Source organism: Chenopodium quinoa, unplaced genomic scaffold (assembly GCF_001683475.1).
Source record: "Chenopodium quinoa cultivar QQ74 unplaced genomic scaffold, ASM168347v1, whole genome shotgun sequence".
NCBI lineage: Eukaryota > Viridiplantae > Streptophyta > Magnoliopsida > Caryophyllales > Amaranthaceae > Chenopodium > Chenopodium quinoa.
Window position 1 is genome coordinate 3,884,514 of NW_018745617.1, and position 21,817 is coordinate 3,906,330.

Genomic DNA, 21,817 nt, shown 5'->3' on the forward strand with positions numbered 1-21,817 from the left:
CTACAGAATAGGATTCTATTCTACCCAGTCTAAGTCCCACACTCAGACTCTCTCTCGTACTCCCTAAGCACAGGTCTTCTCAACTTCTCAACAGAAGCTCTCTCTCTGTATGCAATGATAACAAAAACACTCTCACCCAAATAACCCAAACCAAGTAAAGACACCTAGTATATGATCGGCAAGCTATGCATGAAACCTGAAACTAATATGACAAGATGATAAACTTGGCAAACTTACACAATTAAAGCTCTGTAAATTCTTCACGCATAAAACTCACAAATAACCTGAACTCCTTTTTCTCTACTATTTATACAAGTATTACTTGTACAACAAGTAGGTTTTCTTAAAGATAAATAAGTTAAACTTAACTTATTTTTATACATGGTTTTCATGTAAATCATTAGAAGAAAATCTTTTCCGAAAAATAAGATAGAAAGATTAAGTTAAAAAGCATAATATCTTTTTAACAAACTGATTTTAAGAAATAAACATTTAAAGAAAATCTTTTTTCGAATTCTATCTTTTATCTTTTCCGATTTTAATTAATTTGCCAAGCTAACTTGTCACGCTTCTAATAGACTTCATGCATATCCTACTTAACATATTTAACAATGAATCTAGAAGATAAAATCTTTAACTAAATCATTGCTGCACCGCACTCCTATACTGGTAGGTTTACTTGGGCTCCACGCTTACTAAGTTCCTCCAAAGATCTTAGCCAGCCATCTTCAAGTTCCTGTAAAGGAACGTTCCTGTTAGGGAACTCAGTTCCTGTGAGGGAACACTTCTTCTGTTTCGAATAACCTTCTTGAATAAAGAACTTCTTCAAGTCTTCTTAGTTTCAGTTACATCTTTCATCTCCAAGATCAATTTCACCTAAACTAAACAAACACTTGAAAATCCTTTATTAAATGAGTTTGCTGTAGTTTAAGTTCCTCATCATCAAAACCTTTAAACATCAACAATTTTCCCCTTTTTGATGATGACAAACTTAAGCAAACTCTAGAGAAATTTAAAACAAAATAGAAGGACGTATTTTTGTATTTTTGATTTATAAACAAAAAAGTAAGCACACAACTGAATTAAAAACAGAAAACAAAAATAACTAAGAAAGAAAGTAAACTAATAATCTATCAGCATCATATCAGAAGAAAGTTCTGATACTTTATCAAATGGAACCTAGAACAACTTCAGCCTCCATGTTTGCTTCTTCTTTTCCCCCTTTTGGCATTATAAAAAAGTCCTGCTTTTTCAAGTGTATTAAGCATCTATGCATAGCCCCACAAGCAATTCATCGAGTTTGGGAAACTAAAGGAAGCGCTGCTAAACAACCTCAAGTAAGTTCTACCCTTCAGCATAAGTGTTCAAAATACACATAAACACACAAGTATAAGCAGAGTTCCAACATTTCATTAAAGACCAAAAAGATTTATCATCCAGTTGAACAATTTAGAAAATTTACAAACAAAATTAATTGTTCAAATACTAAAAACAGAAATTAAAATTGTTCATGACTGAAACAGAGAAAATAGGCTAGGCTGAATATGAAATAGGGCAGGCTAGGTTTCAAGGAACTCCAGAATTTTCTTGAAGTCCTCCTTTGTCTGTTGTGCAGAGGTCTCCAAATTTTCTTCAACACCCTTGAGTTTCACCAGGAACTCCTCCTTCTGTTCCTGTAGAGACTTGTTCAGTTCTTGCTCTTGAAACTCCTTTTGCTCTTGAAGTTCCTTGTTTTGTTTTAGCACCATCATCCTGAGTTCCTTTAACTCCTTCCCCTGCTCCTGTACCAACTTTTCCAGGGTCAACACTTGAAGCTTTCCAGCAGAATCCTTCATTTGACTTTTAACCCGTTCCATTCTATCCACTAACTCAGCAACTTGCCCATTGAGGATATCTTCCTCAGCATCCAACTCCAGTGGCTGTTCCATACTGGTTTGAGGAACATCACTGGCAGAAATCCTCCTGCTCTTTCTCACAGGCTGCTCAGATACAACCTTTTCCTTCCTCTTCCCTGTCACTTTCTCTTTCTTTTTCTCTCCCTTCTCTATTTTCTGAATTTTTCCTTGCACCACTTCCAAACTTAACCCAGCCAGGGTTTCCTCATTAATCACATTTTCTGGCTTTTCATCCAAAGCCCCATATTAACCCTTCAGAACTACTCCAGCATTCTCAAATACAGTGGACAAAATGGCTCCATACCCCACTTTTGTCCTACTGGGAACACAGTGTGCTAAGTGCTGGTACATTAAAGAAGGAAAATTGACCTTAATCTTCTTTGAAATACAAAAAATTACTTCCATATCCATCAATCATGCTTCCCCCTTTTTAGCAGTCCTAGGCAGAATAGTCTTCTTTACCAAATTAAACAACAACTTGTTTAAGGGACTAAGATCATTATGACTCATGACCTTCTTCCCTCTCTGACCACCTAAGGCCTCAACAATATCACCAGTCAAATATCTACCTACATTTACACTTCCCTTTCCCTTAATATAAGTGTCATACCCCTCAGTAGGAGTTTTCAGAATTTTACCAAGGGTTTCAATGTTCAATTCGATTTTTACTCCATTAACGACACTTGAAATTATCCCTAATTTTGCTTGAAAGTTTTGGCAAAATTCAGTCATAGCTACAGGGTACATATAATTTGCTGACACTCTTGACAACAGAAATTCCCAACCTTGAAACTTATTTAAATCAAGAAATTCGAGAAATCTTGCTTTACTACACCAAACAACATCAATGCGATGACCAACTACATACCTTCCAGCCTGTGACTCAAGTTCCGCTTGATCAGTCACTTCCTCTTCTTCATCTTCCTTTTCAGATTCTTCCTTTTCTGAATTGTTCTCCTCCTCTTTATCTTCTTCTTCTCCCTCACTCATCTCTTCTTCTACTTTGTTCTCCTTTGTTGTCTCGTTTGAGTTTTTCCCTTGAGCAAACTCGTCAACTTCCTCAATTTGCTCTTCAAGAGATTTTTCACTTTTTTTCTTTTCTTTCCACTCTTTTAGTCGTTGAAGAATGCTTGAAACAGAGGAATCTCCTTGATCGCTTTTACTTTCAACTTCTTTTGGTTTTGGAGGAGATTTCCTAGGGTTTTCGGGAGTTTTGTTTGACATAGAAGATGATTTGTAGTTTACAATGGCTAAGGGAGAAGTTTCTTCTTGAATAGTGTTTTCAGAGTGTTGTGATTCTTTTGAGGAAATAAATTCAGCAATAATCACCATTGATGCTTTAGGAAAGGTTTTTATGCAAGGTTGAAAAAGTTTTTACTGGGAAGGGTTTAATTTGATTTGACAGTGAGGTGAAAGAAGTGGGTGAAATCAACTTTTATAATAAATGAAGCGGTGTGAGGGAATTTAGGAAGTTTCACTGTTCAGTCATTAATTGAACAATTTCAATTAATTTTTCAAATTTCAAATTACTGGATGATTCTTTCAAAAACTTAACTTTCCAAATTCAATTTATCTTAAACGAAGTTTCTATAAAACACAATTGGAACACGCTTTTTACGTATGTGCAATGTACAAATTTAATAACCTATACCGTTGAGCAAGTTAATGAACTTACCTTTGGTAGTTAACAACGGTGACACTTTAGCTATGTTTATCACACCAAGGTTGTGGTAGAAGCTTTTTTTTGCTTTATTTACATTATATTTGACTTTGCCATATCTTGGAACTTCAGAGGCTAGTACTTCAGCTTGATCATCCCAAGTTCCAGTCTCAATTTCTCAAATCTTTCTCTGTTCAAGGGCTTGGTTAGAATATCTGCAATTTGATTTTCAGTTTGACAAAATTCTAACTTTATATTCCCTTGCTCCACATTATCTTTTAGAAAGTGATGCCTAATGTGGATGTGTTTTACCTTTGAGTGTTGAACTGGATCCTTAGAAATACATATAGCACTAGTATTATCATAGTAAATAGGTACACATTCAAAAATAATTCCAAAATCTCTGACCTGTTGTTTTATCCATAGAACTTGTGAGCAACATGCTGCTGCTGCCACATATTCAGCTTCTACAGTAGATAAAGCAACTGTGTTTTGCTTCTTGGAACCCCAAGAAACTAAACAGGGACCTAAAAATTGTACCATACCTGAAGTGCCTTTTCTATTAATCAAATCACCTGCATAGCCAGCATCAGTAAAACTATTTAAATCAAAAGAATCACTTCTGGGATAGAAGAGACTCAAATCCTTTCAAGTATCTTAGAATTCTTTTTACTGCAGTCAGGTGAGACTCCTTTGGATTTGCTTGGAACCTGGCACACAGACCTACACTAAAAGATATGTCAGGTCTGCTAGCTGTTAAGTAGAGTAGTGAGCCTATCATACCTCGATACATAGATTGATCAATGCAAGTTCCAGATGGATCTTCATCTAATCTAGTGGCAATTCCCATGGGAGTATTATTGGTTTTGGCATTTTCCAACTTGTATTTCTTGATCAGTTCCTTAATATATTTTTGCTGATGAATCATGATTCCCTCTTCAGTTTGCTTGATTTGCAGGCCAAGGAAGAAATTTAATTCTCCAGTCATGCTCATTTCAAATTCTCCACTCATAAGGTCAGCAAAATACTTGCATAGAGATTCGTTAGTTGCACCAAATAAAATATCATCAACATAAATTTGTACAACTAAGATATCAGTTCCATTTGACTTTAAAAACAAGTTTTATCAATTTTACCACGTTTAAAACCATTAGCCAAAAGGAACTTAGACAATCTTTCATACCATTCTCTAGGAGCTTGTTTTAACCCATAAAGAGCTTTGTCAAGCTTATAGACATGGTTTGGGAACTCTGGATTTTCAAACCCAGGAGGCTGTTCCACATAGACTTCCTCATTTAGATATCCATTTAAGAAATCACATTTAACATCCATCTGGTACAACCGAAATCCCATATAAGCAACAAAGGCAATAAGTAAACGAATAGCCTCTAACCTGGCTACTGGAGCAAATGTCTCTTCATAGTCTATTCCTTCCTGCTGGTTGAAACCTTGTACAACTAGTCTTTCTTTGTTCCTGACAATAATACCATGTTCATCTAGTTTGTTTCTGAATACCCATTTTAGTCCAATGGACTTCTTATCTTTTGGTCTAGGTTCCAGATGCCAAACTTTATTTCTTTCAAATTCATTTAATTCAGCCTGCATAGCATTAATCCAGTCAGCGTCAGTTAAAGCTTCAACATAATCCTTAGGTTCCATGGAGGAAAGGAATGCACTGAATGCACAGAAGTTCCTAACTGAGATCTGGTTTGAGTTCCTTTTGTGATATCACTCATGATTACATCAAATGGATGTGATTTCTGATATTTCCAAGGCCTTGGAGTGAAATCCTTGATTGGATACAATTTTTCTTCATCATTGTTGACTGGTTCTTCTGTAAGAACTTGTTCATGGAACTCAGTTTGAACTTCTTCAGGTGTTTCCACATTCTGGTCTTCATTATGGACATCAGTCTGTTCTTGAAGTGGAGTTCCTGGTGCATTCTCCATCTCAGGTTCAGCATTTGCTTCAGGATTCGTTACTTCAACAATTTCAACTTGCTGCTTCTGTTGTGATGCTGGTTCCTCACCTGGTTTCTGCTTACGCACAAGTCCAATTTCGAAATCATCATCACAATCCTGTACATCAACCAAATGTTCAGTTTCATCAAATATAATATGTACAGACTCCTCAACACACATAGTCCTTTTATTATAGACTCTGTAAGCTTTAATATTCGAGGCATATCCTAGGAATACTGCCTCATCACTACGTTCATCAAATTTACCCCGGTTCCTTTTACCATTATTGTGAACAAATCATTTACATCCAAAAGATCTAAAATAGGAAATATTAGGCTTTCTCCCTTTCATAAGTTCATAGGGAGTTTTATTGGTGATGGCCCTAACAGATACTCTGTTAAGTATATAACATGTTGTGTTTACTGCTTCAGCCTAGAAGTTCCTAGGCAGCCTGCTTGATATCAGCATTGTCCTTGCCATGTCTTCAAGGCTCCTATTCTTGCGTTCCACCACTCCATTTTGTTGTGGAGTTCTTGGGGAAGAGAAGTTGTGATCCATACCATACTCAGTACAGAATTCATCAAATTTTGAATTCTCGAATTCTGTTCCATGATCTGATCTAAGATGTATCAATTGATTGCATGTTCTTCTCTGTTCTTTCTTTACAAAAGCAACAAACTCATCAAACGTTTCATCCTTACTTACAAGAAAGAAAACCCAAGTGAACCTTGAAAAATCATCAACAATAACCATTACATATTTCTTACCACTTCTACTTTGGATACTCATTGGACCACAGAGATCCATATGATTGAGTTCCAAAGGTCTTTTGGTACTTACCATCTTTTTGGACTTGAAGGAAATTCGGGTCTGTTTTCCTCTAGCACAAGCTTCACACACTTTGTCATACAAGAACTTAATGCAAGGAAGTCCTTCCACTAAGTTCTTAGATCTTATTTTATCAAGTAAAGAAAAGCTTGCATGGCCAAACCTTCTGTGCCATAAAAGAGGATCATCCTCAATAACACTAAGACATGTTAAACTGATGTTAGGAACCTCATTAAGGTCCACAATATATGTGTTCCCTTTACGAGTTCCTTCCAAAATAATGTTCCCAGTGTCATTGTGGATGATTCTACACTTATTGGAAGTAAAGCTAACAGAATTACCTTTGTCACAAAACTGTGAAATACTTAACAAATTGTGTTTGAGGCCCTCGACTAAAAATACATTATCAATGGCATGGGAACGTGACCTTCCTATCTTTCCAATAGCAATTATATCACCTTTCATATTATCACCAAAGGTCACTGTTCCACCATAGTAGGCATCCAGTGAGAGAAATCTAGATTTATCTCCAGTCATGTGCTTAGAACAACCACTTTCGAGGTACCAAGTGTTGTTCCCCCTGACTGGAACCTGCAAGAAGAATTAAACGTTAGAGTCAGGAACCCAGGTTTCCTTGGGTTCCTATGTAACAGGAGTTGATTCATTTTTCTTGATCCAGATTTGTTCTACATGTTTGACATTCTTTTGTGTGCTTTGTTTTTTCTTAGGACACTTAACCTGCTTATGTCCTGTATTGCCACAGAAATAACAAACCATGCTACTAGGCAAGTTGACATACTTCTTTTCTTTCTGGAACTTGTTTTTAAAACCTAAACCTTCAGTATTCTTGGTTTGAGCCTTAGTAATCCAATCAAGAACTCTATACTCTATTGGTTGCTTACCTTTCCTAGCTCTCTCAAGTTCCCCCTCAAGACGTGCCTTATCCGTTTTTAAATCTTCCAAATCATGTTTTAATTTTTCAAAATTCGGATAATCAGTAGGTGGAGGAACTTCAGAGTTAGGAGCATCGACACTAAGTTTTAACAAAGACAATTCCACATTCAGGAATATGTTATCTTGTTTCAGATTCTCTATAGTCTCTTTTAAATTTTTATTATCATCAAACAAACTAAAGAACCTGTATTGAATGTCAAACTTCATGTTATCAACCCATTCACTGTTCTCTTTGTAAGTAACTAAAGCTTTATCACTTTGCTGTTTGGATCTATGTAATTCCTTTAAATCTTCTTGAATTTCCAAAACAGTATTTATTAGATTCTCTTTAGACTGATGTTTTAATTGATTGTAAGAGAACCATACCTCAGACTCAAGCTCCTTTAGTTTGGCAGCTTCATCAGTTTTTGCCATCAAACATAAATGAGCAGTTTCTTCTAATGGTTGGTCCTCCTCTTCTTCTGAATCTGTATCTCCCCAAGCAGCTAGCATAGCTTTCTTCACATTTTCCTTGGTGAAGTACGACTTATAGACTTTTGATTCTTTGGATTGCTCTTTGCCTTTTGTCTTTCCTTTCTCTCCATCTTGTACAGGGCAATCCTTAATGAAGTGATATTTTGACCCACACCTGAAGCACGTTGAGTTTCTGGAACTTGTGAACTTCTTGTTCCTGTCGAACTTCTTATTATTCATCATCTTTTTAAATTTCCTCACTAGCATAGTCATCTCTTCCTCATCAACTTCCGATTCTTCTGAATCTTGAGCCTTAAGTGCAAGGCTTTTACTTCTGGAACTTTCAGTATTGGAACTCAGATGAAGTTCACGTGTCATCAATGATCCAGCTAGTTGTTCCATATTAAACTTGGTGAAATTCTTAGCTTCCTGCATAGCAGTAATCTTGGATCTCCAACGTTCATCTTGTGGTAGACTTCTTAGGATCTTTCTTTCCTGTTCATCAATAGGAATATGCCTGCTAAGGGAGTTCAGTTCATTAATAATACCATTGAATCTGGTAAACATCTCTTCTATGGTTTCTTTAGATTGCATTTCAAACGTTTCATACCTAGACATCAATAAATCTATTTTAGAACGTTTTACCTCGTTAGTACCTTCATGAGTTACTTGTAGCAAATCCCAAATCTGTTTGGCAGACTTGCATCCCATGATACGGTTATGTTCATGGGGTCCAAGTCCACAGTGAAAATACTTTATTGCTAAAGCATTCAGTTCAAGTTTCTGATAATCTTCTTTGTCATAATCAGAAATAGATTTAGAAACTACCTCATGTTTGTCATTGGTTGCAGTTATTTCAAAATCACCAGTTTCAATAACACGCCAAACCTGGTAATTTTCAGCCTTGATGAAGATCTCCATCCTGTTCTTCCATAGGCATAGAACTTATCATTGAACATAGGTGGACGTTGGGTTGAGTACCCTTCTTCAAGTTTCTCCTTGTAATTCATCTCTCCAAGAACTTACTCAGCAAAGTTATCTGCTGCAAGTGAGAACCTTGCTCTGATACCAATTGTTAGTTGAGACGAACACTACAAGAGGGGGGGGGGGTGAATTGTAGGTGAGTTCCTAGTGACTACTTTTTCAAATATAAAACAGAATAAAATAGGAACTTGCAATGCACACAGGAATTTACGAGGAAACCTTCTAGTGCCCAACTAGAAGTAAAACCTCGACCCTACCTTAGGGATTTCAAACACAAACAATTTCACTATAATAGGGCAAACACCAAGTTACAACCTATTATAATCAAACCTCTACTCACAAGTTCCTGAACGAACCTGCTACAGAATAGGATTCTATTCTACCCAGTCTAAGTCCCACACTCAGACTCTCTCTCGTACTCCCTAAGCACAGGTCTTCTCAACTTCTCAACAGAAGCTCTCTCTCTGTATGCAATGATAACAAAAACACTCTCACCCAAATAACCCAAACCAATTACAAGTAAAGACACCTAGTATATGATCGACAAGCTATACATGAAACCCGAAACTAATATGACAAGATGATAAACTTGGCAAACTCACACAATTAAAGCTCTGTAAATTCTTCACGCATAAAACTCACAAAAAACCTGAACTTCGTTTTCTCTACTATTTATACAAGCATTACTTGTACAACAAGTAGGTTTTCTTAAAGATAAATAAGTTAAACTTAACTTATCTTTATACACGGTTTTTATGTAAATCATTAGAAGAAAATCTTTTCTGAAAAATAAGATAGAAAGATTAAGTTAAAAAGCATAATATCTTTTTAACAAACTGATTTTAAGAAATAAACTTTAAAGAAAACCTTTTTCGAATTCTATCTTTTACCATTTCCGATTTTAATTTATTTGCCAAGCTAACTTGTCACGCTTCTAATAGACTTCATGCATATCCTACTTAACATATTTAACAATGAATCTAGAAGATAAAATCTTTAACTAAATCATTGCTGCGCCGCACTCCTGTACTGGTAGGTTTACTTGGGCTCCACGCTTACTAAGTTCCTCCAAAGATCTTAGCCAGCCATCTTCAAGTTCCTGTAAAGGAACGTTCCTGTTAGGGAACTCAGTTCCTGTGAGGGAACACTTCTTCTGTTTCGAATAACCTTCTTGAATAAAGAACTTCTTCAAGTCTTCTTAGTTTCAGTTACTTCTTTCATCTCCAAGATCAATTTCACCTAAACTAAACAAACACTTGAAAATCCTTTATTAAATGAGTTTGCTGTAGTTTAAGTTCCTCATCATCAAAACCTTTAAACATCAACAAGGAACAATGTAAATTTAGTTTTCTTGATGGTTCAATCACGTAACATGCTCTTCACTCAAGCATACTCGAACACCCTACACGCCTTATTAATTTCTTGGCTTATGAACACCATTGATCCCAAAGTCAAGAGTTCCGATCCTTGTCTAAACTTCTAAATACATAGATGCTAAATGTCTTTAGGGTACTCTTAAATCTTGTTATTCTACGGTTAATGCCTCTCAAATTCATCGATTGAAATCTTCTATTGCAAAGAATGAGAAATCAAAATTAATGTCATTGGCCATATATTTTGGAAAATTAACAGCCTTGTGGGAAGAACTCAACAATCATGAAGCAATGATCACATGTTTTGTTGTAGTGCATGTACACATCAGGTTTGAAACACGAGAAACGTTGTGAAAATACAAGGCTTCATGAAATTTTGATGGGATTATACACAAATTACTAGGCTCTAACTTGTACAGGCATCTTGTCTTAAAACCCCTTGCCCACTGTAGACACCTATTTGTGTCTCCCAAATCCAAACTCAGTGATGAATGAACTTTTACCGCATATTAGTCAAGTTGCGCACCAGAATTAAGAATTTCTTGAAGTCCAAGACCATTTTCATTTAATCCACCAAATCCAATCCAATCCCACCCCAAACATACCTTCAAATGCTTTTCCTAGCTCAAATCCACAAATCATAACCCAATTTTCTTTTTCATGACCACTGTCCAAAACTGAGGAAAACTGATTTTGGCCCCATAAATTTGATCCAAATCTGATTTGGTTGAATAATCCTTGAAGTAAGCTTTCCAATGATATATCATAAACCCAAATCCGATTTATAATAATGAAGAAGATATGAGCAAAACACTAAAACTTGACCCAAAACTGACACCCTTTTACTTAAACGGTAATATTTTAAAATATGCAACGATTTTAACATAAATCTAACTAGATTGGAAATTGGACTTAAATATATTCCAACAATATATTATATGCCGTATTCCAAGTTACGGATCAAAATTTATGGAAGTTTTAAACACTCATAAATCTACCAAAGTACCACGCCACAGTACAAAGTAACATGGCACATTACTAAGCACCGTGGCACGACACATTGTACCATGTCATGGTACACAAGTTCATCTTGACCCTACTTTTCCGTGTAGCTTGTAGCCTATGAATACAAGCCTCATTCTAGGTTTTCGGAGAGAACATAGAGAAAACCAAAAGTGTACAACAAGATATGAGCCTAAACACAATACTTTAAGCCTTTAATCATCATTATACCTATTCCAATCATCATTTTAAGCAAATTGAAGTTCCGATCCTTTGCAATACTTGGAGTTTTACTCACCAACCTAGGCGTAAAAGGTTGAATTTATGAGAATTTTGATAAATATAAACTTTATTTTATATTAATTTAAATTGCTACATCATGAATAAATTGTTAGTAACTTAAATAAAAATATAAATTAGTGAGTGATTAATTTATTTAATGACTTATTATTTTCTTAATTTTCTATTATCATGATGGCATTGATTTGCATGCTTTAATTAGTATTATGACTTGCTTCCAATATATATGTTGTATTATTTTACTTATTTATTGTTACCCTTTTGAATGCTTAATTAATTGAAATCACTACTACAAAGTTGGGCTTAAGTAACATCCATTGGTAACACTATACAAATTCATGATTGTTTGATTTTTAAGTAACACTTATGTAACATTGTGGTATTAGGTAACATTTTTTGTAACACTTTAATATTAGATAACACTTTATAGTAACACTTTAATATTAGGTAGCACTTGGTTGTAACACTTCGATATATACTAGGTAGAACTTGGTTGTAAAACTTAATTTGATATTTTTTTTTAAAAGACCCTCACAACTTTACAAGTCATAACTCCCTCTCATCCTCCCTCATATTTATCGGTTTTTCCATTAAGCTTTCACTTTCTCTTGAATTTGCACCTCGACACCTCCTTTTCACCGCTACCCTCTTCTTGTTCTCGGTGCTCCTCTGTAGCCCCCGTCCACCGCAACCTACCTCCTTCGCAACCTATGCTCTAACCCAAAGACGTATGCAACACTCTGTGGTCCTAGTTGAAGAGATATCGATGATTTCCACCTCCAACACTACAAAAAAAATGAGAATAGACAACACTTAAGATTGCAACACTTACAAAAATGTTACTCTTAATAATCTAACGCAACAGTATTTATTTGTTACCTTGAACTAAAGTAACAGAAAAAAGTGTTGCTCTAGACTATATAAGGCAACAATCTCTAAAAGTGTTACCTTTTTCTTGTCTAAGACAACAAACATAATAATTGTTGCATGAAAAGATAATGATAATAAAACTATTGTTTGAAAATGTAACATTAATATCTATGTTGCCATCTATGGCAACATTTATATTAAAAAGACAACATAATTTAAGATGTTGCTTTTATGGAAAGTGTGTTATATATATATATATATATATATATATATATATATATATATATATATATATATATATATATATATATATATATATATATATATATATATATATATATATATATATATATATAAATAAGCAAGTTTGGTGGAGTTGGTGGGGAACTCACCTTGTGACATTGAGGTCACAAGTTCGAGCTCTACCAACTACTAAATGCTTGGGAATGGCAACAATTAGAAACATTTTTGAATTGTCTCCTTAGATGACAACATTTTTCATTTGTTGTCTTTGTAAAAGTGTTGCCTTATGTATCATTCTACCTTGGCTTTCAAAATTGTTGCTTTTTAATAAAAATGTGTTGCCTTATGAATAGACAACGGGGGCATATACTATGCCTCATATGTGTTGCCTTAGCTACAAGGCAACACTTTTTTTATATTAGGAAATGGTTTTGCACTGTTACCTTTGCTTTATTTTGTTGTAGTGAAAGACAGCGATTGGCCCCACCTAGCTTCCATTTTTGGTGGCTTCCACCTTAAAGTTTGGGTCAGGATTAGTTTCATTCCCCCTCCCTTCCATTATCAATAGGAATTTAAGTTAGTTAAAGTTAGGGTTTCAATTCTCTCTCTTTAATCTTGTTGATGATTTCTTAATTTGATGTTGAATTTGCCTATTAACATGTTTAATTTCACTATTTTCATACTGAATTTTGCATAAATCTTAATTTCTCGAAGTATTTTGATGAATTTGGGATTTTTGTTTTTTCTTTTTTTATAATTATTGCTGATTTGACTTACCTTGTAATTTGATCTTTGTTGACTAATCTAACCAATTTAAATTTAAATTTTTCTTTTCTGAATTTAATCCTCATAAGTCAGTTATAATCGGAGGAATGGTATTTGATATTCAAGCTACTACATGTCGCTATTCTTGCTACTGCCAAAACCACCACTCCTAGGATTGCTAATTTTTTTAATATTAAGCTATAATCATGGAATCAGGTTAATTATATTTGTTTGAGTTAATTAACATTCTAGCTTCAATTTTGTAAGGCTTTGATGATGATAGTTGAATTAAGTGATGGCTGAATATCCACGTTGATTTATTGAATTTTTATTTTGGAAAATTGAGAAGAATTTCTGATATAATTTCATAAATTATGGACTTATGAATTTTTTGTTATCATTGAAAGATGTCAATTCTCTATCTGATATAAATGGAGTAATGAGATTTTTGCAAACAAGGTTTTTTCGTTAATCTTGAGATTATATAGTGGATTATTTGTTGATTGGTATTTGTGTGTGTATATATATATATATATATATATATATATATATATATATATATATATATATATATATATATATATATATATATATATTAATTTTTTATAATGTGACCAATTTTGGCTTGAAATCTTATTTAATTAGACTCACATTTCATTTTATAGGACATTGATGAATGAAACTTAATGCAAGCAAATCCATATTAGTTAGTTACAAGAGTGGAGTAGGCAAGGCAGAGGCTGCAAATATGATTATGCAATAGCTTATCTATTTTGTTGGTTCATCGTGCCCTTACTTACAGTGGATTGTTGAGAAACAAGATTTGGAGGTTAGAGTTCAAATGTAGATAATTGTTCTGTCTTCATGCCATTAATGTGTAATCACCTCTCACAGTTGAATTCGTAAAAAAAACTTTTATGATCGAGGAAAGTAGAAAAGAGCATTTAGTTTAACTAATTCAAACAAAGATGACTCCATACTTAAATTGCCCCACACCCCCTCCCTATGAATATAGAGAGCATCACTTACTTGTTTGTTGTATATATATTTATGACATGCAAGTACTTCTAGAAATTGTGAATTTTATAGTCTAATTATAGTTCCATGCTTGTCCAGTTGTCCTGGTGTGAGGGATCTTTTACCTTATAACTCCAAATTGATTGTATAGTGGCTGCATACATAACCTGAATTGTACTTATTCTTTATATAGCTCGTTTTATTTCAAACCTAAACTGTCGTATGTTTTGAGCTTTATGAATCATGCATTTCATTCTAGACTTTGCCATTGTCTTCTTTTTTCTGTTGGTCAATGGTTTGGATGGACTATGGGCTAGTGAGAATGTTTGATACGGTGAGTAAAAGAAATTGATTATATTTTCCAAGCTTTAATTTTGTGGGTGTTAAGATGATTATTTGGCTAATTTTTTGCAATTCACTCTTTTTTTTTCTTCTGGATTTTGCTTGATTTTATATTTGGATTTAAAGTGTTAGATCGGTTTAGCTTCTACTTCAGTCAGAAAACTCAGTTTTAATACTCAATTTATCTCTTTCTCCTAGTTACATTATCAATTACTTCTAGTCAAGCTCTCGGTTGTACAAGGACTAGCAAATTAGCACGGTAGTCTACTTTACTGTAAAGTGGTACTTATAAGAGTTATGCAATGACTAAAGTTTGAATGAGTATTTAAGATATGCATTAATTTAGAGCTAGCAAGGCATGTGATTTATCTAAATCTCACTATATTAGTGTGTCTTTCCTTTTCATCTTAGTTATAAGAGTCGCATTTTAGTTTTTCCATATAATCATCATGTGTAGCAGTACTCTAGATAGTAGCTAAATCATATAGGATCACTGTGATGTTGCTGATTGTTAGAGTTATTGTGGACCCATGAGTCAATAGGTGTCACTATGTCAGTGATGCGTTAAGCATTTATCTTGAACTCGTAGCCATCTATAATAAGTATGCCACTAATCATTAAAATCTTATCATGCTAAACTCATAGACACTTTTATGGCATGGTATAAAACAAAAAGAGTGCATCTAAGCCAAAACCACGTAGACTGCAAAATATTTCAGCTCTTTTGTATAATGTTCATCTGAGCTGAGAGCCTGAGGGTGTGCGAGCATGTGAAAAGAAATGAGCATCTCAATAATGTCGGCTGAACTGAGAGCCTGAGGGTCATGTCCTGCTCAAAAGTACATTTCATTACTACTAGACTATCAGTTTATACTTTTTTAAATTCTCATTATATTTACTTATTCTCATCCATGTATGAGCAGGGGAGTGAGATACCATGAATTAGAGCATTGGAAGTTCGAAAACGATGGAAAGAAATACTTCCGTTATGCTATAGGGCCCAAAAAACATGCTTGCATGTATGTAGATGCCAATGTTACTGTTATTGCTGCTACTGGTACAGACGTCTAATGTTGTTATTGATGCTTGCTGCTACTGATGATTGTTTCTACTACTACCTGTTGGCCTCGTACTGCTGACTAATGTTACTGCAAGTTGCTGCTAGCTGCTATTACTTCTAGCCTAGTACTACTTACTGCAATTACTGCAAGTTGCTACTACTTCTAGCCTAGTACTACTCAGTGCAATTACTGCAAGTTGTTGATGTTGCTGCTAGTATAGCCTGGTACTGTTGAATGCAGTTACTATTAGCTGCTGTTATCGGTTGCTACTCCAAGCTGCTGCTACTGCTGTCCATTTGCTACCGCGTGACTTTTTAAAATTATTTCGCTTAACATGTTTGTGAATTTGGTGGTTAAGCTAGAGACAAAGGTTCACTTTCTTTATGTTTTGTTTATTAAATTGTTTAGGCAAACAAAAAATTGGTGTTTATGGATTCTTTTTAAATAAATTATGAAATTTTATCAATTCAAATTATTGTCTACTGTATGTGTTAATTTCACATTCATATTTGTTGTACATGTTAATATTATTTTTATATTTAAGAAAAAGAAAAAAGATGCATATTAATAATAAATGTTACCTATTAATTAATAAGGTGTAACATTGTTTTGTAAAAAGTGATACATAATATCAAATAAAGTGCTACAATATATAAAAAAATGAGTGAAAAATGTTACCTAATAATCAATAAGCCGTTACATTTGTTCGAAAAATGATACATAATGTCAGATAAAGTGTTACTATATGATTGAAAAATGTTACTGTAGGGAATATTTCAAGCATTACCCCTAGCTTGAACCCCATTGTGATCATACACTAAAGTATGGTGGCGTCCAAACGGAAAGAAGATAGAGCAAAAGAGTCGCCAACAAGTTTTAGGAACTTGTAAACCGTTCACGAGGTGAAGATTACACCCCTTAACTATCCAGGAGATCGTTAACTCCAATAGGTCTGGAACCATGACTAGTAGTTCGGGGATGAAGGTACAAATCCAACCTAAAAGAGATTGAACCTGCCCTAATAATAGGCCTCTACTTTATTCTGCTCGTATTCATGTGCGCTTTCTGACTAACATACAATCAATAGATTAACCCTAAACCTGTTTAATCTATGTTGGTTGAATTTAATGCACAAATAAACTATTATTGGCGATCACTTGAGTTATAACCACAATCAACCTAACAAGATTATTAATTATCTTATCAAGCGTGGTTACAAGTACCAATTCCCTTTAAACATGCAATAAAGGTGATCAAGCAATAAAAGAATAAAAAAATATGTGTATCAAGCAACATAATCAATAATCAACATCATTAATAAGAATAATATCAATCATAATAAAAAATAATCATAATCATGTTAAAGCATAGCAAGATCCTAGGCATGATACTAACAAGATTAATAACAAACCCTAGCATGTCACTAAGCAATAAAAATAAAATCTTTAACCCTAACATGATACTAACATGAATTAATATTAGGAAGAGAATAAAAGACATCATAGCAATCATATTTAATATTAAAATTGCCCTAGACATGATACTAGGAATATCATAATAACAATACAAACATGATTTCTACATCATAAATCAATTAATCAATTAAAGTACTTACTTGGATGCCTCGTACCTCTTTCTAATTACAAAATACACCCCTTAACGATCCAAGAGATCGTCAACTCCAATAGGTCTGGAACCATGAATGGTAGTTCGGGGATGAAGGTACAAATCCAACCTAAAAGAGATTGAACCTGCCCTAATAATAGGCCTCTACTTTATTCTGATCGTATTCATGTGCGCTTTCTGACTAACATACAATCAATAGGATTACCCTAAACCTGTTTAATCTATGTTGGTTGAATATTAATGCACAAACAAACTATTATTGGCGATCACTTGGATTATAATCAAATTAACCCTAACAAGATTATTAATTATCTTATTAAGCGTGATTACAAGTACAAATTCCCTTTAAACATGCATAAAAGGTGTGATCAAGCAATAAATATCAAGTAACATAATAATCATAAATAATAAAAATAATCATAATCATGTTAAAAATAAAGCACAATAATAGCAAGATCCTAGGCATGATACTAACAAGATTAATAACAAACCCTATCATGTCATTAAGCAATAAAAATCAAAGCTTTAACCCTAACATGATACTGACATGATTATTAGGAAAGACAATAAAAGGCATCATAGAAATCATAATAAGCATATTTGATATTATAACCTTTACCCTAAACATGATACTAGGAATCATTGTTGTCATTCAAAACATCAAATTAAGGAAAGCATCCTAACATGATACTAGGAATCAAAATAACAACCTAAAAATGATTTATATATCATAATATCAATGAAAACAAATAAAGCACTTACTTGGATGCCTCGTACCTCTTTCTAATAACAAAATACACGCGTTAGTAACTTCAAGGAAAATAATAAACAAAACAATTAAATTAAATAATTGAAATAGAGATTTGGGACCAAATCCTCAGAAATTAAAACCTTTCACGTCTATGGAAAAGGCAACTTCGAACAATGCTAGGTGTTTCTTGGTCTTGTGAATGGGGAATTTTGTTTGTAAAAAGGTTGGTTTAGAAAAGAGAGAGAGTGTGTGAGAATATGCTTTAGCTTAGAGAGAGAAGAGAATTAGAGAGTTGTTGATAGCTGAGAATATTTGATGATGAAAAACGGAGGTTTTAGGAGGTTATTTATAGAGAAAATCAGCCAAACGGATAGAAAAACAAATCAGAGTTTCGACGAGGAAAAAAGAAGTTAGCGCCAGACGCTGATCATTAGCGTCAGGCGCTAACGCTAGCGCCAGACGCCAGGCATTAGCGCTAGGCGCTAATGTCTGTCGTCAGGCGCTAATTAATTTTTTCACGCGTTTTCTAAATTCAGATAAAATTTAGCCGTACAGAAGGGAAAAATTGTATTTTCCTTAAAAACACTCTTTTATTCTAAGTAAAACTCCAAAAAGTCAACAAAAGTCAATCTATCAATGCTAATTGAATTAGGAATGAAAAGAACCTTCTAGAAGAATCTAGAAGTCTAAAACCAATCCCAATTGCATTAGGAATGACAAATCCATATTAGGGCCTCCTCTAGATCATTGGGTCGTATATAGGGCTCAAACTGGGCCCAGTTTAGTAATTTTGCCATAACTTCCACATTATTCATCGAAATTGGGCCTATAATATATCGTTGGAAAGCTCTTTTCAATCCCCATCCAACTACACCATTATTGGACCCATACTATGGACCAACCAAATTGGGCTGGCTGTTTTCTTAAAATAGGTTTTTAAAAACAGAGAGAGAAGAAAATAAATTAAAACTATCCGCAACACTAGATTTTCTACACTTTCACTTTGTTCGATTATGATTCGACATGAAAGATACTCATCACCGGGTTTGGTTTTGGGGAGACACATTTGGGTGTCTACAGTTACCAAAGGCAAATAAGTGTTACTAAAGAAATAAAAAGTAACACTTTAAAAATGATACTAATAATATAAAAAGTGTTACATAAGAGGGTTTATAGTATCACTTTTGAAAGTGTTACCATGCAACACCTAAAGTGTTACATAAGACCTAAGGTAACATGGGCGAAAGTATCACCTAATAAAGTGTTATCTATTGTCTATAATAGCACTTTTACTACTTTATGTAACACATTTTGGGTGTTACTTAAGAATAGTTTTGTACTAGTGAATGTGTAATAAAAATCACGCCTATAAGATGATTAGACCACGGGATTAGGTTCCCTATTGAGCTTGACGACTTAATTTAAATAAGTGATTGCGATACTTAGCTTTTTATGTGCATTAACACTCAACCAACTTAGTAATATTAGTTTGTAGCAAATTGAATATTGATTATATATATGTCAATTGAAACGTGTGTAGAGTAATTTTCACCATAAGAATCGAGTAGAGTCCAATACGAACGAAGTTGACTTCCATGACTCAACTTCATACCATCATCCTTGATCCTTCATTCGTGGTTTGTAATCCATATAAAGTTAGTCATCTCATGGATTATGAATGAACTGTAACCTTCATGGATCAAATTGTTGTTGCCTTTCGGTTTAATACTAGTGTTTGTCCCTTATCGTGGTTCCCTTTAATGATCCATGAACGGTTTACAAGTTTCTTAAAAACTTATTGGCGGTTCCCTAATGTAGGGAATATTTCAAGCCATCCCACACTTGATCCCCACTGTGATCATACACTTAAGCATGGTGGCGTCCAAAGGGAAGGAAGCTAGAGTAAAAGAGTCGCCAACAAGTTTTAGGAACTTGTAAACCGTTCACAGGATGAAGGTTACACCCCTTAACGATCCATGAGATCGTTAACTCCAATAGGTCTGGAACCATGACTGGAAGTTCGGGGATGAAGGTACAAATCCAACCTAAAAGAGATTAAATCTACCCTAAAAATAGGCCTCTACTTCATTCTTCTCTTATTCATGTGCGCTTTCGGACTAATATACAATCAATAGGTTTACCCTAAACCTGTTTAATCTATGTTTGTTGAATATTAATGCACTAACAAATCTATTATTGGCGATCATTTAAATTATAATCATATTAACCCTAAACAAGATCATTAATTATCTTATTAAGCGTGATTACAAGTACAAATTCCCTTTAAACATGAATAAAAGGCATGATCAAGCAATAACAATAATAAATATCAAGCAACATAATAATCATCATAATAACACTCATAAATCATGACAATAATAATTATCATAATCAAAATAATCATGTTAAAGCGTAATATTAATCGCAAAACCCTAGGCATGATACTAACAAGATTAATAACAAACCCTAGCATGTCACTAAACATTAAAGATCAAAGCTTTAGCCCTAACATGATACTAGGATGGAATATGAAGCATCATAGAAACATATATGATATTAGAAACTTAATTAACCTTAAACATGATACTAGGAAGCAATAAAACAATCCTAACATGATACTAGGAATCAATAAAACAATCTAAGCATGATTTCTATAATTATAAAGCAATTAAATTACTTACTTCGATGCCTTGTATCTCTTTCTAATAACAAAACACACACGTTAGTAACTTCAAGGAAAAGAATAAATCAAATAATTAAATTAAATAACTAAAATAGGGATTTGGGACCAAACCCTCAGAAATATCAAACCTTTCACGTCTAGGGCGAAGACAACTTTGAGCTTGGCTAGGTGTGTCTAGAACTAATGTATGAGGAATTTTGTGAGAGGGAAGTTTTAGAAAAAGAATAAAGAGAGAAGGAGAAAGCTTCTAGATTTTAGAGAGAGAAAAGAGAGAATTGTAGATGTAGATTGTGAATGTAGATGATTTGAAAACAGGGTGATACGACCCCTATTTATAAGAAAAATAGCATGGGATTGACGAAAATCATATTCTGAATAAAACTCCTCCTGTCGCAAACGACAGGAGCTAACGCCAAACGACGAGCTCATTGCCAGGTGACGAAGGCCAACGCCAGGCGATGAAGGTCAGCGCCTGGCGACAACTCTGTCATCTCGCGCTGGTCTAAAAATCAACGCAATTTCCCACGAGTAAATACCTTTAACATCGGTTGCAGGTAATTAAGCGTCCGAGCAATTTTCAAAATCTGATTAAATATATTTTATTCTAAATAAAATATTTTTTAAAAAATATAATTAATAGGCCCTCCTCTAGATCATTGGGCCACCTTTAAAAATCATTGGGCCTAATCTAATTTAATCCATAACTTCCTCATAAGTCATCGGAATTGGGCCTATAATATATCATTGGAAAACTCTTTTCGAGCCCAATCCAACTACACTATTATTGGACCTTTATTATGGACTAAACCAAATTGGACTGGCTATTTTTCATAAACAAGAGTAAGAAAATATTTTTAGAAAACAGAAAGAGAAATATTTTAATAAAAACATCCTCATCATTAGACTTTCCACACTTTCACCTCGTTCAATAATCAAATGATGTGAAAAGTATTCATCATTGGGTTTGGTTTTGGGGAGACACATTTGGGTGTCTACACCTACTTTATGTCCCTAATCGTATAATGTCAAATCTCACTTCCTATGATTGT

At 34.1% G+C, this 21,817-nt stretch overlaps 1 protein-coding gene across 1 annotated transcript; it reads right to left on the reverse strand.

The window, feature by feature from the left end:
* Positions 1-2,309: 2,309 nt before the first annotated feature.
* On the reverse strand, positions 2,310-3,227 carry LOC110716753 (maintenance of telomere capping protein 1-like). The gene has a single exon (XM_021895388.1). It carries the CDS (start codon positions 3,225-3,227, stop codon positions 2,310-2,312), a length of 918 nt encoding a protein of 305 aa, XP_021751080.1.
* Positions 3,228-21,817: the final 18,590 nt, after the last annotated feature.

What these genes read in the sequence shown, in the direction of transcription:
- LOC110716753 (XM_021895388.1), bottom strand. Translation starts at nt 3,227, where the DNA reads ATGGTGATTATTGCTGAATTTATTTCCTCAAAAGAATCACAACACTCT.